We start from the raw sequence: 24,729 nt of genomic DNA, 5'->3' as shown, positions 1-24,729 counted from the left end.
GTGATGCCAGCACATAACTACACACACCTGCACACCAGTGCCACCTCACACAGCAATACAAACATCTGCTGTGAATCAGGATGCTCTTTCAACACTGTCAGAGAGCGAGGAAGAGCCAGTTTCTTCAAATTTAAACTTTCTCTCCGTGTTCTGCAACATGGCAAAATATTAAACTCCCAGACGAATCCTTGTCCAAGTTCTCATTCACTGTAACACCTTCTGTCACCATTGCAACCTCTGGTCGAGATGGCTCTCCTTTACTCTGCAGAACTGTTGAAAGCGCTGCCTGAGAACCTGCTGTGGTTTGTGGGATCTCATTGGGGAAGCTGCTGTTGTTGGCGGTAGCTAATTCAAACCAATAACAACAGACCTAGCATTGCCCCAGTGTGAGACCATAATTATTACATTTCATTTTTTACACCTTGCAACTAGATGATAACACTAAGTGCAGAGTGTGAAATTGAGCACCACTATCCTTTCCTTTGCATTAATACCTTCCAATTAAGAGAAAATATAACTGTTCCTTCTGGCCACCCAGTGACAGACACGACTGGGGGAAAAATGTATTGTTTGGCTTTTTAGCCTGCATCTGTATTCTGAATTGAACTGGGCATTTTAAACAGATTATACTGTGCAGTAGGAAAGGGTATGAAATGCCATTTTGATTTGTTTCCTTTCTTCCTGATTTTAATAGTTTCACCAAAACTCTACTAAACAAACTCTTATCTTTTCCTGACAACAGATTATTTTCTTGTCTTATTTAGGTTCTATCTTTTAAGTGTGTAAAAAAATCATGCTATTGACAATAAATATGGGTATATAATGATCATTTTACCAACATTTAAAATGGCTAAAATATAACCCTTCTGTAGAATATTGCTGAGCATGATATGGTTTTATGCCCGGTGTGATGAAGTCATGTATAACTCATTTCACAACAGACAGAAGACTGGTTACGCTTTGCTTTACATCTAGCCATTTCAGTTATGCCAAAAAACAAATGAGTAATAAGTAGTAAGTGAAAATGAGTGTACATAGAATAGTGTTGGCTGCAGTTGAATTTTTAGAGCCAGGTTGAAATTGTATAGTTCTGTCAATGTTTACAGACATTTTTGCATGCTAATGTTTAGATGCTAATGCACTGTTGCACAGTTGTTTGTGCAGGACCTTAAAGTTCAGGACTGAGTTACGCATGTGCACATTTTTTATTTATACTTCATTTATTGTCATTCGGCTCAATCTTACTGATTCAGCCATGTAATTAAGTGGTGCACCAGATTAAATAAAGCAGCATTATTTTGCATATTTTAATTAGATTATAGTGTAAATATGAAAAAGACATGATCTTTCTCTATACATACAAACTGCTTAGCATAGGGCAAGGTGGATTTTTAAATGTTGGTTGAAGGATGATATTCTAAAAAAAGGAAAAAATACACACTTAAAGATTTCTTTTCTGAGTTACTGTTTCTATCTCTTGTGCTTTTTTAAAGTATCTCAGATTTAAAGAACAGAAAACATATTGTGCTACCGGGTGGTGTCCTATTGCTTATTGTAATTCAGACGTGTTCTTGGCGAGTGTCTTTTGGTTTCTTCTTTGATTGATGTAATCGGGTTAAACGTAACTAACATTCAGATTCATATTTACACTACAAACACTCACACACATGCACACATAGACTCAATTTTATTACTTATTGAGACTTTTTCTCTATTTTTATATCACATTTATTTGATAAGGATTTTTAATATATATAAGTATATATGAATATTTTGTTTTATTCAGAAATGACATTGAATGAATTAGATATTGATAATATTTCATCTTAATCTGTTTTGTCCTAGTGATAATTTTCTGTACCATAATTAAAAAAAAATTGAAATATTTAAGTGACCTTGTGTGGAGGAGTATAAAAACAGTCTAATTAATGCAGGCTGTGCTGCCAGAATTGATCTTAATCCAGAACTTTTTGCACTACAGTATCTTCCATCTCAGAAACACCAGTTTTACAGATACAATATTTCTCACAGTAAACCTGACCAAAAGGAAAATGTGTGTAGTACAGAACTCGCTGTCCTCTGAAAATATCAGGCCTTAGTCATGTTCAATTATGCTTTAACTAAATTACAGTGACAAATATATACCACCAGACTCTTAAGAGTGCCTCTTGCCATTAGAAAATCAATAACAGTGATTGATGCAGCAAAAATAAGAGACTAGCAATATTACTTTTGGTAAAAGTCCAGCCCCAACAATTCAAATAAAGTGTTTTTCTCTTCTACGTCACATATTGGATCTTGGCTCCAGAATGTTTGCATAACCTGAAGCAATTGGTTTAAATACTGTACCGTCAGTATCCATATGACTATCACAGTATATAATATTATATTCCTGCCTAATGCCTATGCAGTATCGGGTTTTATGCAATGTATACGTCATTGCATATAGACCAATATTACAAGCTGTTTCATGATCAGGAAGTAAGAGTTGAAGCTGGCACACTGGGAGGTCGTTTGTAAGAAGGTAGTTCAAGATCATCCCAACAAGGAACAGGTTTCATAGGTTCTACTGCCTTCCATAAACCGACAGTTAAGTTTTATACACTCACCTAAAGGATTATTAGGAACACCTGTTCAATTTCTCATTAATGCAATTATCTAACCAACCAATCACATGGCAGTTGCTTCAATGCATTTAGGGGTGTGGTCCTGGTCAAGACAATCTCCTGAACTCCAAACTGAATGTCTGAATGGGAAAGAAAGGTGATTTAAGCAATTTTGAGCGTGGCATGGTTGTTGGTGCCAGACGGGCCGGTCTGAGTATTTCACAATCTGCTCAGTTACTGGGATTTTCACGCACAACCATTTCTAGGGTTTACAAAGAATGGTGTGAAAAGGGAAAAACATCCAGTATGCGGCAGTCCTGTGGGCGAAAATGCCTTGTTGATGCTAGAGGTCAGAGGAGAATGGGCCAACTGATTCAAGCTGATAGAAGAGCAACTTTGACTGAAATAAGCACTCGTTACAACCGAGGTATGCAGCAAAGCATTTGTGAAGCCACAACACGTACAACCTTGAGGCGGATGGGCTACAACAGCAGAAGACCCCACCGGGTACCACTCATCTCCACTACAAATAGGAAAAAGAGGCTACAATTTGCACAAGCTCCCCAAAATTGGACAGTTGAAGACTGGAAAAATGTTGCCTGGTCTGATGAGTCTCGATTTCTGTTGAGACATTCAGATGGTAGAGTCAGAATTTGGCGTAAACAGAATGAGAACATGGATCCATCATGCCTTGTTACCACTGTGCAGGCTGGTGGTGGTGGTGTAATGGTGTGGGGGATGTTTTCTTGGCACACTTTAGGCCCCTTAGTGCCAATTGGGCATCGTTTAAATGCCACGGCCTACCTGAGCATTGTTTCTGACCATGTCCATCCCTTTATGACCACCATGTACCCATCCTCTGATGGCTACTTCCAGCAGGATAATGCACCATGTCACAAAGGTCGAATCATTTCAAATTGGTTTCTTGAACATGACAATGAGTTCACTGTACTAAACTGGCCCCCACAGTCATCAGATCTCAACCCAATAGAGCATCTTTGGGATGTGGTGGAACGGGAGCTTCGTGCCCTGGATGTGCATCCCACAAATCTCCATCAACTGCAAGATGCTATCCTATCAGTATGGGCCAACATTTCTAAAGAATGCTTTCAGCACCTTGTTGAATCAATGCCACGTAGAATTAAGGCAGTTCTGAAGGCGAAAGGGTGTCAAACACAGTATTAGTATGGTGTTCCTAATAATCCTTTAGGTGAGTGTATATACACACACATACAATATTTATATATACACTTCTCTCTTAATGGGTAGATTTCCTCTCAATAGTGTGCCATTTCTTCCAAATGTACTCCATCCCATTTTCACTGTTCTTTGATTTCTTCCATAAGATCTCCATCTGTATGGTTTCTTTTCCAAAGTAGACATAACTGTTAACATCTTAATGTATTGTTTGATCGACTTTTCTTAGCTTTCACAAAGCTATTGAATGTTACTTTGGTTTATTCCGAGTCCGGTTTTCTTACTTGCATCCAAGAGGTCTTGAATTTTGAAGTTGCAGGTGTTTTTGCAAAGATGACAATGTCATTGGCAAATCATGAATTGTTCAAATAAGCTGTTTATCTTTGATTCCTTTTTGGTCCAATGTCTTCAGCACTTCAAGTGTTTGGGAGAGATTGCCTCCTAGACATACTCCTTTGCAGATCTTGCCAGTGTCTTGGTGGAGACTGATTGTAGATGTAGCATTATTGTAGATATATTTGATAAGATATGTAGGTTTCCTTAATGTTTTGACTTCTTCAAGCACTGATGACTGAACATTTTGGAGCTGATAAAGTTCAGGCACAGTAGAAGCTCATATTCTCTATATCTTTCTAATGCTTCTCAGATTACTTGAATATGATCCATCATATTATATCCACTTCTGAATACAGCTTGTTCTCTTGGTTGGGGTGAAGTCCAGTGTGTCTTGAAGGCGATGTGTTAATACTTTTGTAAATAATTTGTATATGATGGGATTTAGGCTAATGGGCCTATAGTTCAGGTATTCTTTGTTGCCTTTCATGTGAAGCAGGATGACGGTTGCGTTGTTCCATTTATCTTAGATTTGTTTAATCCTGACTGGTTTTGTGAAAAGTTATGCAAGAACTCTACCATTTGCTTGAAGAGAAAATTATTTAATCAATTAATTCTACCAGTGCTCACTTACTGGTTCTGAAAGCTGTTCACTAGATTCAAAAAAGATACAGAAACTGCAAACAATACAGAAAAGCATGGAAAAATTGTGACATCATTGAAAGAGTGAATGTTAAAATGGCAATTGGCCGGACACATTGCTAGAAGAACAGACCAAAGATGGACAAAGGAAGCTATTGAATGGATCCCAAGAGACTTAAAATGAGCAAGACCACCAACACATAAATGATGGGAAGAAGTATATAGAAGCTTGGCTGGGTGTGATCTGGAAAAGATCTGTACATTGACACAAATGGAGACATCTTAGAGAGGCTTCGTCCAGCAGTGGATCAATTTAAAGGCTGATGATCAAGAGATATAATATATACATGAAATATGAAATGAGACATGGGTGTGTTAATTAGCTTTTACATAATTTAAAAAATGTGGAATGCACACTTAGGGATTTCCATACCCAGATCCAAGTTCCTTTCTTTTTTAATATATACACACTTGAATATACGATTATTTGAAAAGGACCGTGCTAGTCTGTCTTGATTGTGACTCTTTAGAACGCCTTGTAATTTTACTGCAATTTGCTGCTGCCATTTCCTCATGAAATAACTGCAGAAGTGTCTCCCCTAGCTAACCACAGCATTTAGTTAATGATAATTATAGTGTCTCTCTCACTCTCAAATTCAGATTTGTACTTTCGGTGCAGTACCTTGGGAAAGACCCATTGACGATCTTCCATTAGACAGGAGATAGCTCTGTGGGGGAATGAAAGGCAGAAGATTATACAATATAAATACAAATAATGTATCAAGACCTGTATCAGTGGTAGAGGCAGCAGTATAGTAAACCGTACATTTTAGGATGAACAATTACTTTATTTTCCAACAGAGGTGACCGTAAAATAAATGTAATTTGCCAGCTAAGCTGAAAACATTGCATTTGTACAATCAATATCTTTGAATGAGTTTATGCCATCTCTTACCCCTTCACCCTTTAGTGCTATTTAAAATCCAGCACAGGTATTTATGTCACTCACAAAGAGAGCATTGACTCAAGGTATCATGTGTAACTCTGTTCTACAGCATCAATATGTTTTCTCTTCTTCCCATCTTTGTTACTCTAAGCATGTGTGTTAATGTGCTTCACGGGTCTCTCTCTGAAATACTGCAGCCGATTCCTCCACTGACTGTCAGTATGTGCTTGTTGACAGTATTCGTGGATGGAACTGTGTTGTTCCTCTTGAAAGAGAAATAACGGGTCAATCAATGATTGGTAACCTGGGTACACAGAGCTGAGATGAATTAATTTGCAGTGAAGATCTTAAAACAATAACACAAAATGGATGATGTTAGGTTTGTCTAGAATCCACAGGCTTTCCTTTCCCAATAACAGTGGGTTTTTAGTATAATTTGGGTATTAGAACATTTGTCTTATCCCCCCAAAAAGTGTAGATTTGAGGAATTATATATTTTTTATCGTCATGTATAAAACAAATTATACACTGGCAGCTGCAGATTTCTGTGTGCCCCCCCACTCAGTGGAGAAAGGTCCGCGCTTAAATGACAAGGGACCAGCAGGATGCATCTCATCTGCAGATGAATGACATTTCAGTCTGTGCAAATTGGAGCCTCATGCCCAGCTGGTTTAATTTAGAGAGAAATAAATTGAGACTGCAGTTCTAAGGAGAGAGACTCTGATAATTGTCAGCTCCTTTTGCTGTAACAGTGTTTCCTAATTCCACTCCTGTAGACTACTATCCCGGGCTCAGGTATTCTTGAGCTATAATACATTGTAGGAATTAGGCTTTATGCCTTTCCACATGAACTCAAAATTAATTTGGGAATTTGGGGAAAGGGGGAAAAGTTGGAAAATGCCAAAGCCCCGGTTGGTAATGGGTCTCCAGGACTGGGATGAGGAACTGCTGCTTTAATGTGTCCCCGTTGTGCTGTCATCATGACTGAACTGGTACAATATCCCAGCACTCATCACTTCTCTTGTTGCTGTGTGGCTTTGCAGCTCTGGAGTGAGGAGGTGGACAAAGTGAGTATTTCTGAGACGCATCATCATAATCATAACGACTGATTATAATGATATCTTATTGGGACTGTGTGAGGTGGGGGGCTGGGGTGGTGGGGGGGCAGAGTTTTGTTTGCTTGTTTATTTTAATCAAAAATAGGGCAAGACCATCAGAATATTCATGATTATAAACTTTCTGTTCTCTGTATGTTCTCTGTATTATGTCTAATACAATGTGCATAATTTGCTCCATAGAACGTAAAACAATGACAAAGCAAATTTACTATTATTCAGAGTTTTGTTTAGTCTGGGAGCTGTGCTTCTAATGTCGTGGGAGGTTTAATTCTGACTATTTCAGTCAAAGGCAAAGTCAGGGCTAAAGTGACTTGCAATATTTAGAAACGAGATGCACACTTCTCTTATCTGCATCCACTATCCCAAGGGAATGTGATGGTCTAATTAAAGCAGGGCTGCGGGGATTTCTACTGGACCTCACAGCCACAGCTGTCTTTAGACCAGGCCAAATCAAAGTCACAGGGCCTCGACCTCTGAAATTTGGTCACATGACAGCTCAAGAGGCTATAGCATGCAAAGCAGGCCTTGCTTGGCACCCCAACCCCATGAGGATTGTTTTAGGGTCTTTACCACAGTGAAGTTCTGCTCAATGTTAACAGTTCAGTTAGAGCTGTCTCTCTCCAGCTCTGCCAGAGAGTCTGCATGTTTACCGGTTTCTAAATCACCGCAGGCCTGGTATAGAAAGTGGATAGCAGTGACAACATAGGCTCAGTGCAATGAACTTAAAATAAGGGCAACTTTAGGTAGTAATTAGTAGTATTAGCTTTTATTTGTATTGCTTTCAGAAAACAGCATCTATTATCTCTTGTACAGTTTATTCAAGAAATAAGACTTTCTTTAAAAGCAAATACAAGGGTTATAATATTTTCGGGAACAAAGTGCTACCCAATGGTAGAGAACAATATCTTCAAATCCTGAAGTTACAATAAATGCCATTTCAATGCGTGTGTTACTTTCTGTTTGTGTTTAGTAACATTCACAGTTTTAGTGATCTGATAATTCTTGGTAGTAAATCATAATCTATTGCATTTCGTATTTGTTAACGGAGATGTGGATGTTTATATGAAAAAATATTTTAAGAAATCATTGGTGGAAACCATATTGTTCAAATATTGGAAAACATTTTCTTAATACAAGGTTTTATAGGTTTCAGTTTTAAATTACAAATCTTTAAATTAATTCAAATCAAGTCTTATTGAAATCATTGTGTTTGTGTGGTTGAAAGTGCACTGCATGCCAACAATCAATAATCAAAGAACATGCATGATAAATCTATGCATACATTTCTCGCAATGTTTTATTTGTATGCAGATATTAGACTATACTTTTTATTTTTCCAAATGTAAAAGTAAATAAAGAAAGGGGTATTATATGAAACTAGTATGTTTGACGAAGCAAAATTTACAGATTCATTACACATCTTAACTGGAAAGATTCTCAGTCTTCAGAACCAAAATTGGTTAAAGGTTTATTTAAAACATTTATATGTACTGTGGCTTCTGTGTATATTCATACACTTGATAAACTGTAATAAGATTTAACCACAAAATGCAGCTGTCGAATCAATTATTTTTCTTCATATAAATGAAATTATGTAACATTTTAATACTAACAATCGCATGGTTTTCCAAAAATCACTTTTATTCACACCTACAGGTCTCTCAAAATCATATCCTGCAAGTATAACACTTTCTGTTGTCTGGAAGTTAATAGGAAGTTTCTGGAAATTTTATAAAAGCTTCCATAGTTCACCTGTTTCTACAGGGTATGAAAGCAGTTTCACACAGATGCATTAGTGCCATTCATCCTCCTGTTCAAGTCAGTGCTGTCTGAATTGTAGGCAAAGGGTCATTGACCTCCACAAGCTGGGTAAAGAAATAAACATTTGACAAAAGCTGAACCTACCAGTATCGATCATCAAGTTCAAGACTACAGGAACAGTCAATCTTACCAGAAAGAAGATGAAAGGAAATATGTGCACTATGTGGATCAGGAGGCAAAGTCAAAACCAAGGGCAGTGGCTGGAGATCTCCACATCATCAGGATATAATGTCTCAAAAAGTAGCATTTGACGTCGGCTGTATGAATGTGGTGTTAATGGTAGAGTTGCGAGGAAGAAGCTTCTTCTGACAGCATGACACAAAAAGGAGGGGTATGAATCTTAGTGAGACTTGGCACTGTGTTTTATGGTCAGAAGAAACCACAATTTAGCTTTACGGAGATGCATGTCAGTATTCTTTCTGTTTTTTGTGAAGTGAACACAGTCAATGTTTTCCAATTGGCCATTGCAATCTCCAGAGCTCAGAAGAGCAGAGCACAAGCAAAAACCAAGAAACCTGAGGGAGCTGGAAAATCTCGGCCTGAAGGAGTGGTCAAAGAGCCCTCCTGAGAAGAGCCTCCTAAAGCCTCCTAAAAGACTACAGGAAGCGCCTTCTCCATGTCATCGGAGTTGAAGGAGGATGCACAAAATACTGATCTGAATAAATGTGATTTTTGTGTTTTGGGGAAAACATGGAGTTTATAATTTGAATTGACTGCTGCTCTGTGCCATGTTGTAACTTAATATTTTTTCATAGTTTGATTCATTTGAGAGAACAAATTGTTACAACTTATCAAGGGTATGAATATACTTGGAGGCCAATATATATAATGCAGTTTGTGGTTAGAGCTTAAAGACACTAACATTTAAATTACATTTTAGGGTGTTAATAAGTGCTTTAAATTGGTTTTACCATTTTAAAATGACTGTAGGTCTAATATAAACTGGTCAAATATAAAATGTCTGTGTGATGGGTCCAGCATTTGTTTTTGGACAGACATTAAACATGTACATTGTTCTTTTATTACAGTAAATATAGACTACAATACCGAAGTATAGGGTTTTGTCAGAAGCTACAGTTTTAATTTGATTTCTTAGCTTTCATCTTTTATATTCAGTATCGGAAATCTTTCCGAAGCAGCTTCCTGGTTCAGACTTTTGCTGTTGGTCATTGTATATGAGCCCATTCCTGCTCTGCCTCCCCTGTGAACATGCCTGTGCACCCGTGTCTGTAGTCCCTGTTGTCACGCCGTCTCTGTTGCTGTCTTGCAGGCGGAGCACGAGCTACGCGTTGCGCAAACGGAGTTCGACCGCCAGGCAGAAGTGACACGGCTACTGCTGGAGGGTATCAGCAGCACACACGTAGGTGACGTGAGGCGTGATTGGGAATCGGCAGTGCTCAGTCCATACGGGCAATGCAGTAGTGTTGCTCCAGCTTGGACGCACAAACAATACGGCCGTCCCAGGTTTGCAGTTCCGAACTGTGCTGAACCTCAGACCACCAGTGAGGGAACCTCTGTCCTGAGTTTGTGAAGAACCATGTAGGGCTCAATAATCAGTTTTGGTTCAAGCAGATTGTTTACTAGACCGAGCCTGATGTTTGTTTATTACAGCCATTATTCCTGGCACTGCTCGGCCCAGTACTATAAGCCGTACTCCTGAGATTAATACGGAGTAGAAAGTATCGGCTTCTTCCTGATACATATGAGGGACTGTATTGTTGTCTAGAGATTTCCAGAGCTCTAAAGGAATGAATTTGATCCTGGACTAAACACTGCACTGTTCAATGATCAACTGGTTTTGAAATGGCTAATTTATTTAAAAGCTTTCTGCCCTTTTCCTTTTGCAAACCCAGTTTTAATTATGATGGATATTGCCCTGGTGACAATGGATAATAAAGGAACTTACTTTATTGTTTAAAACAAAAAAAATGTATTCCCTATATTATCCTGTCACGTAAAGTAATAAGTCGTAATATTACACTCCAGATGCATCTCCGTAATCTGTTAAAAAGCAAAATTTTACTGAATAATTAATTTCCTCTCCTCCTATAGTTTTGTCTGGTACAGCTCTGTAGTAAACAACGTGACCTGCAGTCCGAATGGATTGTGATCTCTCTCTCTCTCTCTCTCTCTCTCTGTCTTTCTGTCTCTCTCTCTCTCAGGTGCACCACTTGCGCTGTCTGCATGAGTTTGTGGAAGCCCAGGCCACCTACTATGCCCAATGCCATCAGTACATGCAGGACCTACAGAAACAGCTGGGCAGGTGAGTTCAGCTGTCGATTCCCAATCAAAAGTGGCCGAGGCAGGTTTGTCCTCGGGTGTCGTCAACGTGGTATGTGGTCAAAACACAACCAGGAGGAATCGGATACTCGAGCTGTTTAGATGTACCTTATAAGGTAAATCTATCTTACAAGGCTATTAAATGTAATTGGCGGAATAGATAAAAACTGCCCTTGCATGGTCTTTTGTACAGCAGACGCCATATTAGACTTTAATTGGAAGAGTCGTTATCTGTCATGAATAATCAGAAATTTATTCATATTTACATATGATGGGTTGGGCAAGGGGGGGTAGGGCGTCTTGTGGACCCCCTGGGATCGGCCCCTGTAGCTGCCCCCTGCTATGGGATTTTATGAAGTACTGTAACTAAAACCCTAAAAAAGATCTGTGATTGCACATGGTTTCCTTTTCAGAGCACATTTGTTCATGTGCAGAATTAAAAGAATGTTGTGTAAGATTAGATTCATAATTTGGTTTTAGAGAACATTGTTGTAAAAAGAAAAACATGACATTACAGACATGCCATTAGCACAATGCCTAATGATGCAAATAGATTGACTGCGGATTTCATAATATATTTCTTCAAATGTTTATTCAACCTGCTCTCTTCCTTCTCTTTGTGCTTCCAGTGCTAATGGAGAATCGTAAGTGGAGTTTTTTCTGCCTCTGGGAAGTTAAATGTGTTGCGCTTTATATACCGGCCTTTTCTTACAATTCTGTGTTTTTCGGTTTAGTCCTTGATTCATTCATTCTAATCCACCTTTGACTTGGATATAACCTCATCTTCAAAAAACAAGATTCCTTAAGAAAGAAAAAGATATATCCACAGATCTGAGAGTGTTTATTCCACTCAAAAGTATAAGAAATCCCTTTAAATATAGTTGAAATCTGTAGACATGTGTTAAGATCGCCCTAGTCAGTTGGACTGTTTGATGAGAGAAAAGATGTTCTTGCCCATGACTGATCCAGACACCCCAGCTCTGTAATAGCGCCCATCACTGATTCCCATGCAGAGGGAATCTCGTCTTCTCACTTTGCTCAGATATTCTTGGGCTTGTGAAGAATCTTTTGGTGAAGGTTTTAACAGAAAGCATTCATCTCGTGTTCCTGTCCGTGTCCGTCAGGTTCCCCAATACCTTCGGTGTCAACACCAACACCGGGGCCCCGGCCTCTCCTTCTGCTGCTGCCACCCTCCCAGTGATCCCCACCCCCGGCGGCACGGGCGCCAACTCCCTGGAGCCCGACACCCTGAAGATCGAGGAGGTCCAGCCGCCAGCCACCGGCACCCGCAAGGCCAAAGTCTTGTATGACTATGACGCGGCTGACACCAGTGAGCTCTCCTTATTGGCGGACGAGGTGAGTGCCGTCCTGGGTGTCTCCCCGGGGGGCCTATCTCTCTGGAAAGCCCCAGAGCATCATTTTTCACTGCTCACCATGAAAATCAACACTTTAAATTTGTCCTCTCTTCCCCTGCTGTAGCTACGCAACTTGTTTGTAGTTTTTATGTGTATGTATTGGGGCCCTTCCTCTCTCTCTCTGTGTTTGTAACGGAGTAATAAAACTGAGATTTAGGGGGTTCCTCCAGTGCCTGTCTGGAACAGTTTTATCCTCTCTGGCCGTCTGCCCCCAGCTCTCCTGTATATCCACATTCGTGTTCATATTTTTCCTCTTATTAGACAGTTTTGTACTCTTTTTTTTGTTTTGTTACAGTTTTGCAAAATAATGATGCTATGGCTTTTTCTATTCTTTTGCTTTGGAATGTCCCATTGTATTGAAGACAAGTTTTTTTCACCTTTGGAAAAACAATCCAATCTGTCAGAGGCAGTTAATATATTGTTCCATGACATCACCCTCCTTTAAAAAGTGAGTGGCAACTCAAAGCACTTGGCAAAGACTCATCCGACATCAGGGCACAATAGAAGTCGTATAAAATGTGGAATCAAGAATACAAACTATTTTTATTGTTGCTGTTGTACTGGGTTTGTTTTTTTACATGCAGACTTTAAAGTTATCAAGATGATGTATATTTTCAATTTACCAAAATACCAAAACCAGAGGTGGGCAGATCAGTGCTGATCTGAGACAGACAGACAGACACAATGGCTAAAGGAAAGGTAGGAGGTTCAGGGGAAGCAATTCAATGTACTTTTCACAAGGGTCTCAGTAAGTGATTAGCTAACAGAGTGCAGGACACAAATGGGATCTGGCAGCGCTTTTTAGAGTGAAAACAAGGCATTTATTTACACAGAGGGTTATGGGAGTCTGGAACAAGTTACACATCCTCAGTTGTTGAAGCTGACACCCTAGGATGCTTCAAGAAACCACTAGATTTAATCCTTGTGATCCTGGGATCAATAAATTATTACTATGAGGCAAATGGGCCAATATTTCTCCATTCTTATGTTGACCGTGTGAGGATTTGCCACCAGAGGGAGCAGTAATGATTTCCAGTCCAGATCTCGCCCCCTGCACCCTACTCGCCTTTGGTTGGTTCCAGGATCCTTTCATTTATTTTAAGATCTCATCTTATAGATGTTATAGATATATATAATATGGTCAAAGGGAATCATGGTTTACCAATTTGTCGACCTAGAGAGGTGACCCGGTGTGTGTTATTATTATTTATTATTTCTGACCTCTCTTGATCAGTGCAAATGCTCTGATCTCGGGCAGGGAGTTATGACTCAGTGCTAAGCCGATTAATGTGCTTGCTGTCTGATTTTGTTTTCCATGTTCAGCTGATCACGGTGTACACTGTACCAGGGATGGATCCTGACTGGCTGATTGGAGAGCGAGGAAACCAAAAAGGGAAAGTACCCGTTACTTATCTGGAGCTGCTGAGCTAAAGGGGACAGACCCACGGACGGATGGACGGACAGGTTATGAAAATTAGGCAGTCAAAAATAAAAACATCCCTGCAATTTACAGTTCTCTGGTCAGCTCAGAGTGACAGTTTGGGTGGCGCCCCGATAGCAGAGGGGGAACTCGGCGCCTCCCGGTTCTCCGTCTTTTAAAAGTTAACAAACCTAAATGCATTGTTCTATTCTGCAGAGTTACCTGAGCTCAGATAAATGCAGCTGCTTGTCATTTCCTTTTGAACGATTAGATGCTCACCCAGGCTTTGTGTGTATTTTCAGTTTAGACTTGACCCTCTTTGGGGCGAATGCTGTGAATAGCGTGATTACTTCAGACCAAACGCAGGTCTTTCAGATGGGCCCCCCCACTCACTACTCTGACGCAGAGATCTGTACGATGGAGTGACCAAAACTGAGTTTTCCTATCTAAACTGTCTCCAATAGAGCTGTTACTAATCGGCTGTTTTGCATTGATGCCGATCAAAGACGACACGGTCTGCATCCCAGTTGCCATGGCCCTCTCAGATTCTCATCCATAGGAAAGAGCATTTGATGTGATCTTTTATTGTTTATTTGTTATTTATTCACTTCTTCAGAATCCAGGGGTTTATCATCGATCAACTGATGCAGTTCAATATTTAATATTCCAAAACGACCAGTTCCCCAGAAATGAAGGAAAACATTATAGTTTTAATGTTATATATGTATATGTATGTGTGTGTATATATATATATATATATATATAATGTATATGTATACGTATATGTATATGTATGTGTATATATATATATTTTTCCTGAACAATGTAAGACTAAAAATCGAGCACAATAAGATTATTTTTCTTTTAAATGATATAATAGCTAAGTCTCTTGAAAATTAATTCCTGCTACTTGAAAGACTACCTGTCCAATTGTAACTAAAACGTCTGTGGTCAAAAGTTTCTTCACAGAGGTTTCAATAAGGACAAATTGTCTTAGCCATCACACACACCCTGTAACCAACACACATGGCTGATGGCAACAAGGCAGAGGTTGGCTTGGGATAGTTTGGAATTGGCTTTTAAAATCTGTTCATTTTATTGAATCCAGGACTTAATTATGTGCATATAATTATTTGACGAGCATAAAGCTGTGTGTTCATGTTGATGTTCTGAAACAGTTTTTGTTTGTTTCAAAAAAAGAAAAACTGAACAACAAAGACAAGCTATTCTCTCTGGATATCGATCCAACTGGGTTATAACATGAAAGCTTAAGGTAAAATCAACAAAGTAGTGGCTTTACAGAAAAAACACTTCACATCAAACCCCTAAGAAAAGCCAGGCCCATAGGGATTACACAATTAAAATAAAAAAACAGCTATACAGCAAGAAACACTTGGACTTAAACCTTGCGTAAGAATGTAAGCATCTATAAGTTAATTTTCCATTTTTATTTAACTGCAGAAAGTAGAGTCTGAGTAAACAAACCCATGACCTTTATATAAGACTCTGGTGTATATATACATGTGTATTTCTTCGCTTTGTTGTGGCCTAGTGCAGTATTTTCAGCTGTCTGCTGTTTTCATACATTCCACGTTTCCTTCGTTGTTGTTGGGTTTTTTTTTCTTTTGTGAGTGTTCCCGTGTCTAATCCCGTGTGTGAAAAACTAAATAATATAAAGAAACACTGAATAAAACCGTTTACCCATTATAAAAATGTATTTGTTTTCTATTTTATTGTTGTATTGATTTGTTTTTTTAACACATGAAGGTCTGGTCTATAAAGCTGTATGAACTGTCTTTCTCTTTTTTTGTGCACCTGTAAGACATGGTCTCCGTGGTTGTGCTCATAGCCTCTGCGTCCGTTTCCTTACGGAAGCGAATGTCACAGGATGTGATTTACTGGCTGTTGGTCAGAGGACTGTCTGGGCCTACTATCGGTTTGTAACTCCTGATAGCTTTACAGTATATCTCCTTCATTCTTTGTCCACTCGTTCTTGTGTAAAATGTTTTCACTAAATGACTTGTGCCTGTGTGAATCCCGACTTGTTCTCTGTGAAGGCTGGGCCTGGCAGACTGCTCAGATGGACAGCTGAAGAGGTCTGCTTCTGTGCTGGTCCAGCGTTTCTGTATTAATCCTGCTTCTCTAGTTTCTGTTCGGATTTGTCTCACTAAGTTTTCTTTTCTGTTCTTTGAGTGTATTTATTGCCTGTTCCTGTATCAAAGCTAGTGAATGAATGAAACTAAGATAATAAAGGATAGCTTTATTGGGACGTGGTTTGGTCGGTTTTATTTTGTGTACTTGTGACTGAAATCTTAAATTATGACCTCTGACATTTCAATGTTTAGTTTTACTTTGATTGTAGAGAAAATGAATCCAGGTAAGCTCCAGATCCATACTGAAATATTTTCACCTCAAAAAAGAAAGCCTGTTCCAAGCCAAAATACTGGAAAAAGTATTCTTCTCTTTGGTGTATTCAGGGTTTTTTGTGTGCTGTCTTTAATGCAGTGGTCTCAGACTCAATCCCTGGAGGGCCGTGTGTATGCTGGTTTTCATTCCAACAGACTTAATTGGTCTAATTGTTTAATTAGCTAGATGTATTTAAACACCTATCCAGGCCCTGGGATATTTTATAAGCAACTGTACCTTGAATCAAATGCACTTTTAGACCATCAACTGTAAAATACCTCACAATATATTTTTGAAATAGGTCAAATTCAAAAATGAATTGAACAAAGTAAGTAATTGAGGACTCAAACCAGTGTACACACAGCCCTCCAGGAATTGAGTTTGAGATCATTTAAAGGTACAGTATAATATTGACTGTCCTTGTGTTGGTCTGTGTGGGGCTATTAGACGTGTCTAGCCGAGCTGTCTGTCCCTCCCGACCAGAGCACAGAGAGCCTTCGGCCTCCACAGGAATTACCTCCTGCTCTTCCCCACTCAGGGACTATTCTGCAAACAGTGGCTTATTTTAATTAACACCACAGTCTAATTTAAGAACTGGTAGAACTTTTCACTTGCCAGTCTCTGCATTCTTTAACGTGACCTTAAACCCAGAAGGAGGCTTTTCTGTGGCAGTGGAAAGCTTTTTAGATGTTTCCAAATGTAAATGGTTCACCCAGTGTGAAAGGGTTTTGATGTTGACCGGTTGAAACTACACAGTTGAAAGAACAAAGGAGCAAACGGGGAAAGAGGATGAATATTTATTACTTTAAAATTTTATTTACAGTCCCAGCTTTGAGAATAGAATATAATGTTCCATTTCTTTATTGTACAATCAAGCATCTGGAAGGCAAAGCATACAATATAAAATGATCTATCATTACTTAATTTCTTTTTCAAGCGCTATCCTTGTTCAATGTTAATGAAAAGCATAGAAAAAAATAAGAAGTTGAAGTGAATATTATAATCACATTTACTTAAATGAAGAATAAGATTCTGCCATATGTGGTTTACATTACACTATTAGGTCCCATTAAACCTCATTTTCATTTGCTGCCTTCTAAATCATACATCACAAACCGAGGCAACAGACGCAGGGCAAATATCATCGGCAAGGACTTGACTTGCAGCGCATTTATCAAGTATTGTATGTAGTCACGCATTCCAAATGTGTAAGGGTCACAGGCTTCTAGTTATCAGCTAATCAGACCAATGCAGGAAGCCTGGCTGGAACAAAAGACCGGAGCAGGACGGAGAAGTATTTTCAGAAATGTCATCCTGACAAACTACACTTAAAGCTGAATTCGAAGCAGGTAAACCTTGTCATTGTTATCCTTTCATTTCAGTTTTCTATACTGGGTTTTTTGGGTTCACAGACAGATTAACACTGGTCATGGACTACCCAATGCTATTTTAGGTAAGGGTAGTGCCAAGATTGGTGCTAATCTGTGAAACCAGCTTTAAAGCTGTCCTATTTGCCCCAACTCTGGCCAGAAGATACTGCTGGAAAAGATCCAGACATGAAGTGTTTTCCCATTTGCTGTACAGCCCGTTCTGCCTCATACCGTTCCCCTGGACTTTGCTGATGATCAAATCTGATGTGATTTCCCTGCAGCAGCAAAGTAGCTGAAAACCCTGGCCTTGTGACCTTGCGAAGATTCACTTAGTCTTGAATATTTCAGGATGGCTAATGGATTGAAAGGCATTACAGAACTGGTAAGATGCCTTGGAAATCAATTTCTTATCCTCTGCATTCTGTTAAACAATTTGTAGCCCAGGCACACAGTGCAAATCTTAAATCTTGTTTTCCATGCAAATGTATTCATAATTAAAGGTCATGATTATCCAATCTGTGAAATTAAAAAGTAATTTATCTTGAATTCCTTTGGTTTTTGATTTTATGAAGTGCTTTATGCAGCACTCTCTCTCTCTCTCTCAAAGATAACAATCTTTAACTACACATGGGAATAGTAAATAGAGACACAGGAGATGAGAGGATTTTTGGAGTTCTCCAATAGCTTATAAGGTGTATCAATCCCAACTTTTAGCAGTTAATTTTGGAATTGAAAGGATGAGGTGGAAGGACTTAAATAGGCCTAAACGAATGTTAAATAACCCCTGACACTCGATCTCCCATAACTCCATTGTGTTGTATTTTGATGTAGGAATGTTGTTAATCGATTGTCTTGTTTGATCGATGAGGCTTTGTGCGATTTATTGAGCTTAGTCATGTTGCGGTAGCCCTTCAAACGCAGAAGCCATATTAACATGTCAACACCAAGGAATGCAGCGTGAATGTGTAAGAGCAGATTTTATGTCTAGGATTGTTTTGGAAAGATAAAATGATCTTGTAAAAAGACAAAAGAAGTCTGGAGCAGCTCTGTTAGCAACATGTTCAGATAAAGATAAAGATGTTATGTCAACAATCTGACCGTGCCGAGGAGATAGTCATCAGACGAACAGCGGCTACCTGAGGAGCTGATCCACGGTTGGATTCTTAAGTGCAAAATAGTACATCTTTCATTAGAATAATTGTAAATCATTGAATATTGACAGGATTTATATTTTTTGATTAATGAGGCTTCACATTCTGCATTTAAAGAGATAAGCAGCCAAGACACCAGGCCGGCCAGTCGGCTGCAGTAGGGTGGGTGCGATGGGAAGGTCGGCGCTCTGTGCCACTTACAGGGACACGTGTGCTCTCTGTCAGATACCGTACAGGGCCACCACCACGTAGATGACCCAACTCACTGACACGAACACCCCGAACAGCAGGCTGAACAGCACCATGGAGCGGGCCTTCTGGGAGGAGCGCTGGGCATCCATCAGGTCCCCTCGGCCCAGGGCAGAGCGGGTCTGCAAAACAGCAGTGACAGCAGTGACTGTGACATCACAACCTGGACCTCCAGTGCATTATTTCAGCAACACTACAATTAGGTTAGTGTCTGACCCTTGGTGGGGGGGGGGATTTGCCCCTGCATGACCTTACTTTGCCCTCCTATTTGACCCCCCATGGAATAAATGTGCAATAGCTTTCATGACACATCAATACAAATTTGTTGTGTGTCCTTAAAATTGAAGTGTGGGTGTAATGTGTTCTTAAGTTCAGTGCGTTTGTGTTTTGATGTTCAGAGACAGAACATAAAAAAAACTTCAACTTAGTTGATGATTAGAACATCTTGAATGTGATTGTAATGGATTAGATGCATGATTTACCCATCATCTATTAATTTTATATACATTGCTTATTACACAATATAACTATTATAAACTCTTACTCTCAGCTTAAATTGCTCCATAACGATACAATAGAAACAAACCTAACAATGATATGACACATCACCATAAACCACTTCTATCCATAATCAGGTCAGGTACTATTCTGTCACCCACAAATCATATGAATTATACAATTTGTATTCAAATTCTGCTGTACAGATTTTTGCAAACTGAACAAAAAAATCTAAAGCGATCTAGTAACTTGTTTATACTGTAGAAGTGTGCAAACTGCTAAAACCAAACAAGAATACTACGCAATTTAAAATAAAATAAAATATGTGCTATAAATGGATTTTGTAGAAAGTTCTATAATGGTAAATCTATAGTTTCAGTTAAAACAACTATGTGCTAAGCATTTTTTTTTGTAGGCTGGAAAATGCTTTTGATAAGAAATAGGTTAGTGTTCTCACCCACTGTCTTGTGATGATGGTACCTGGCACACATCAAGGCCAATCCAAAGATGCAATGCACTGCGTCAAAGGTACTGCATCACCTCAGGGTTTAAGTGTTAGTTGTATTTTTGTTTGTTTGTTCTTTCATTTGTGGTCAGACCCACTTGGATTGCAACCGCCATCTCAGGGAGAACTTTGAGCCCCTGATCACGTGACATTACACTATGCTAAAAGATAAGCCCTCTGACCAGGGGGTCCTTCCACATCTAGGGGAGACATCTCCATAACTTAAGAAAGACCTGTGAAAAGTCTCTTGGTAGGGGAACAAACGTACCACACTCCCACCATATTGCTGTTTTTCTTACCTCATAGGAGTACATGACCGCGATGAGGCCGCTCATGAGGCAGCAGAAGATCGTGACCAGCAGCGACTCCACCAGGTAGTCCTTGGGTACCTGTCTGTGTTCGGGCCCCCCCGGCACGTTGTTCATGTACTGCAACACAGACAAGAGTTGCTCAGAGCTCCTGCCGTGATCTTAGCCAGGCCAGTCCAGTAGGATGTTATAACTGTTTTATTATCAGCCACCCAGATTTAAAACCCTGAATTTAAAAGTCCAACAAAAGTATCATTGCCAGCCTACATGGTTCATTAGTCTCTCTCGTATCAACTTCCTTTAAGCAGGAATCAGTTTGACAGCATAACATAATTTTCCAAAGTTCAACCTGTGATGACTCTCTCTGGGAATGACCAGAGAACCTTGACCTTCTCCTCAGATATTTGAGAGTGAGAGCACAGTCTACTTCTGTTGAGAAGTCCCAACTCCACACAGCGATTGAAGATAATAAACCACCCTCCCTCCTTTAATATAAAGCCAGGTGCTTACTATAGTATAGGGGTAGCTATTTGACGGCATGAACTGCGGCTGATACAAGCTGGGCTCGCCAGGTCCAGGCTGGCACACCACGGGCATCTGTCCTGTGAATGGTGGTGGAGAGGATGGGTACAGCAGGTAGACCAGCTTTGGGTCAGGTGGGTAGTAAGGTGGAGGCTGTCCCAGGTTTTCGTTCAGTGAGGCAGCCGGGGGCTCCTGCCAACCTCCTGCTGTTAAGATCGAGGACTGCGAGGTCTGAGCCCCGACCTCCGGGGGAATGGCTCCCTGGGCTGTTGGGGTGGGCCTGCTCTCAGGTGGCAACGGCCCCTCGGGGAGTGCTGTAGGGGAAGGCCCACCAGGTCCCAGAGAGTCCTGTGTTACCTGCCTTATAACAGATGTCTCCAGGTCTTGTGGCTGGATTGCTGGGATTGCTGGGCCCTGGCCTGCCCAGTGGAACACATAGAAAAAGAGAGAGAGACCGAGTGATTGTCCCCATTATGCTCGTTTGGTGTCCATTAATAACTAAGTGATCAAAGGATCCTATCCAATCTGATTTTAAATGTTCCCAAATTTTCAGCTTCAACCACATCACTGGGGAGATTGTTCCAGATTGTGACGCCTCTCTGTGTGAAGAAGTGTCTCCTGATTTCTGTCTTGAACGCCTTGAAGCCTAATTTCCATTTGTGTCCCTAACACCCCGTTTGCCTTTTTTATTGCTTCCCCACATTGTTTGGATGGAGAAAGTGAGGAGTCCACATAGACTCCTAGGTCTTTCTCATGCGTTACTTCATCCAGTTCTATTCCTCCCATAGTGTAATTATAGTGGACATTTCTGTTACCTGCATGTAATACCTTGCACTTGTCCACATTGAATTTCATCTGCCAGGTGTCGGCCACAACTGAATATTATCTAAGTCCCTTTGAATAGCCTGTACTGCCGAGATTGTACCTGCTGAACCACCTATTTTAGTATCATCTGGAAATTTGACAAGTTTGCTAACTATCCCAGAGTCCAGATTAAGGCCCTAGTACCCAGTTAGAAGCAACTCCTCTAATCGACACCCTCTGTTTCCTAGACATCAACCAGTTCATAATCCATCTACTTACATTACCCTGAATGCCTACAGCTTCCAATTTGAGGATCAGTCTTTGATGTGGAACCTTATCAAAAGCTTTCTGAAAATCTAAGTATATCATATCATATGCTTTCACATGATCTACCGCTGCAGTTGCATGTTCAAAAAACTCTAATAGATTAGTAAGACATGATCTGCCTTGTCTAAACCCATGTTGACTATCCCTAAGAATATGGTTTTCATTAAGATGCTCCTCTATTTTCTGTCTAATAATTTTTTCCAACATTTTACAGGTGAGACTGATTGGTCTGTAATTTCCTAAATGTCATTTGGAATATTTGAGTTAGCGGCCTATAAATCATTTCCCTCATTTATTTAAATAGTGTTGCGTATCACTTTTCCCTCAGTGATACAGTTGTCAGGGTCCATTGAATCTCATGTACCCAAGGACTGTTTCCAATATGACTGCCACTAAAACACCAGAATACAACAGTTCTAATGAATATTGCACCTGCACCTGCTTTTCAAGGGCACTGTGCTCTCTTGTGTGTGTTTTGGACAGAAACTGCCTGTGTGTTATTTGATTGTTTTCAGCAGAAGTCTGGGGCAGTAAAAGCTTAGGACATATATGCTCATAAACGTGGGGGAAGATAATCATTTCAATTCTAACAAAGAGTTTCCTGAATTCCATAATGGAAGTGTATGTATTCAATAGTTAACAACTACAATACGGGTTATTTATGTCATAACAACGTTGATCCTTTCTGCTGTTTTAATTTGAAATGACTTCACTTTGGAGCAAAGGGCAGTAGGAAATGCGAACAAGTATTATATTATTATATTATATTATCTTACCTCTAAAGATTATGATGTCTACAAACACCATAGGATCGTCAATGACAAGGTACAGAAAACCTGGCAGTCACCTGCATATGCTTACTGTACACAAGTACCTGAAAGTGACATTGGTGAACTATATTTCCATACTTTTCAACAAATGTTAATTTGGATGCTCAACCCCCTCAACTCACAAACACCTGATATTGTACAATTTAAAGCTATCTAGTGGTCTCAGCAGACAGAAATACCATGTGAAGTTTTATTTAAAACAAAAACATATTTCAAGGTTATGTATTGCGGAGCTCCCACTACAGTAGGTAGTAGAATGAATCTGCTTGATCAAATATGAAGAGTGTCAAAAGAAAAGTGCCGATTACCTGACTCCATTGGGAAGTACGAGCAGGAACACCCACGGCAGGAACACTGTGTCTGGGGGTCAGGCAATCATTTCGAAGGAGTCTATCAAGACTCGCCACCACTAGACTGGAGTTTAATGCAAAAGCAAGAGAAAGGGAAAGGGTGGCTGTGCAAAAGCCAGGCACTCTGAAATGCAAGCACCCCGTGGTGTTGTTTCCTTTCAGGGAGCAGTATCAAATTTGATTAATAATTGACAAGGTTGTGTGCGTTTGGCTGTGCAAGTTGACAGGACGTGAAGTGATAGGGATCCAGGCACTGTCTGGTAGTGCCAGCTTCCCCCAGGACTGCCTAGAGAGAGGGGAGGCTGGTACAGAGGCAGGGCCACTGGGGTTAATCTGTTTCTGGGCTGGAGCAATGGGTGTATGGTGTGCGCTGATTAGAGAACTTTATAAACTGAAAGGACGCTTGTGTAAACCACTTCATGAATTAATTGTTGCACTGTAATAAAAAAATCAATTGTTGTCAGATTTATTATGAGAACCAGAATATATTCTGCATGTTCCTTTTTTAGGAATATAGGTGTAGTCTTCATGTATCAAAATAGTGTTATAGAAGCTCCAAAGTACATTGCAGGAGTTCAGACAACTCCAATAGACGTATGTAGAATGTAAATAGTTTGTTTTGGCCTGAACTCGCTTCACTAAGGGAACGATGACCTGGCCATGAGGACGAGGTCATTGGAAAAAACCCCACTAAGTGGAGTGAGCCAAGGGGCTGATGCAAGGGCATTTTTTTGTGGTGGAGGAGGAATTAAAAGCAATGAATGCTGGGAAAGTCTCTTTGTTGATGGATACTTATCTTGGATAAGGTGGTAGTCAGTAGTGAGATGAGGCCCATCTTCCTACCAAACTTCGGTTTAAAACTCCATGAAAAACAATAGGTTTAAATCTTCACGGGCTCCGTTTACAGGCCAGGTTCATTCATGCAGCTGCGGAGGCCAAACAGTCCCTACCATTTTTGTCCAGATGGGCTTGCCTTACTGCTCTGTAAAAGGCACAGGGGTCAATTAAGTCTCATGTGCATTGAACAGCAGCTACTTCCGCCATAATTATATCTGAAAACATGGAATAAAAGCATAATGATACTAATAAATGAGGCAAATATTTATTTAATTTCCTTTTCTGTCCACCTGCAAGTGTGTAGGGCTGCAATGTAATTGTAACTGTGATACCTTCAGGCACTTTCAAAGAAGATCCCAGGTGGTAACAGAGCCTGGATAAGGACCTAGTCCCTGAAAAATGCAGTAATGTCCCTCTGGACAAGAATGGTAAGGACCTGTCTGTATAACACTGCTGCTGTAATTCAGCCATTCGATTTGTCACTGAAAGCACAACGTTTGGAACAACTGAAACTAGTTACAAGGGACGATTGTAAATGATACTCCAATGTCTCCAATCAGTGTAGACAATGGAAACATTTTGTTTGTATAAGGATGTTTTACTGCATCTTCAAATTACCAGAGCCAAATAGCATTCAGATCGGAGGAAATTGCTGTCTGGTAACTGTATTCTGGCAAATAAAAAATAAAACTGATTTATGTGTGAATGGTGTAGTGTTCCAGCACTGGTTTCAATTGCCATAAGTCACACAAGTTAGAACTTCGATCACTGTTATGGACACATTAAATATGGAG

At 39.9% G+C, this 24,729-nt stretch overlaps 2 protein-coding genes across 10 annotated transcripts in view; one reads left to right on the top strand and one right to left on the bottom strand.

The window, feature by feature from the left end:
• The window catches only part of LOC136758451 (endophilin-B2), a 64,585-nt gene extending 48,538 nt beyond the window's left edge, over nucleotides 1-16,047 (top strand). For 4 of the 9 annotated variants that reach the window (XM_066712827.1, XM_066712822.1, XM_066712826.1 and 1 more), the window contains 6 exons: nucleotides 6,768-6,791; nucleotides 9,934-10,023; nucleotides 10,826-10,926; nucleotides 11,573-11,587; nucleotides 12,068-12,299; nucleotides 13,682-16,047. In XM_066712827.1, coding sequence (XP_066568924.1) covers nucleotides 6,768-6,791; nucleotides 9,934-10,023; nucleotides 10,826-10,926; nucleotides 11,573-11,587; nucleotides 12,068-12,299; nucleotides 13,682-13,789 — 570 coding nt within the window. In that variant the 3' untranslated portion in view covers nucleotides 13,790-16,047. The remainder of the gene's footprint in view (nucleotides 1-6,767; nucleotides 6,792-9,933; nucleotides 10,024-10,825; nucleotides 10,927-11,572; nucleotides 11,588-12,067; nucleotides 12,300-13,681) is intronic. The other 5 variants (XM_066712829.1, XM_066712828.1, XM_066712825.1 and 2 more) reach the window with 3 other exon arrangements.
• Nucleotides 16,048-16,965: 918 nt separating this feature from the next.
• On the bottom strand, nucleotides 16,966-23,422 carry prrt1b (proline rich transmembrane protein 1B). Its single transcript, XM_066712793.1, has 4 exons — nucleotides 23,057-23,422; nucleotides 20,776-21,206; nucleotides 20,257-20,385; nucleotides 16,966-19,076 (listed from the first exon to the last, which is right to left on the bottom strand). Exons 1-4 carry the CDS (start codon nucleotides 23,064-23,066, stop codon nucleotides 18,927-18,929), a joined length of 720 nt encoding a protein of 239 aa, XP_066568890.1. The 5' UTR covers nucleotides 23,067-23,422; the 3' UTR covers nucleotides 16,966-18,926.
• Between the last annotated feature and the right edge of the window lie 1,307 nt (nucleotides 23,423-24,729).

This window comes from Amia ocellicauda, chromosome 9, assembly GCF_036373705.1.
Source record: "Amia ocellicauda isolate fAmiCal2 chromosome 9, fAmiCal2.hap1, whole genome shotgun sequence".
NCBI lineage: Eukaryota > Metazoa > Chordata > Actinopteri > Amiiformes > Amiidae > Amia > Amia ocellicauda.
This window is presented reverse-complemented; position numbering and strand designations above follow the sequence as displayed.

What these genes read in the sequence shown, in the direction of transcription:
- prrt1b (XM_066712793.1), bottom strand. An exon ending in ATAGCTACCCCTATACTATA is followed by an intron (nt 20,386 to 20,775) that starts GTAAGCACCTGG and finishes TCTGTGTTGCAG; the next exon opens with TACATGAACAACGTGCCGGG. An exon ending in CGGTCATGTACTCCTATGAG is followed by an intron (nt 19,077 to 20,256) that starts GTAAGAAAAACA and finishes GCTGTTTTGCAG; the next exon opens with ACCCGCTCTGCCCTGGGCCG.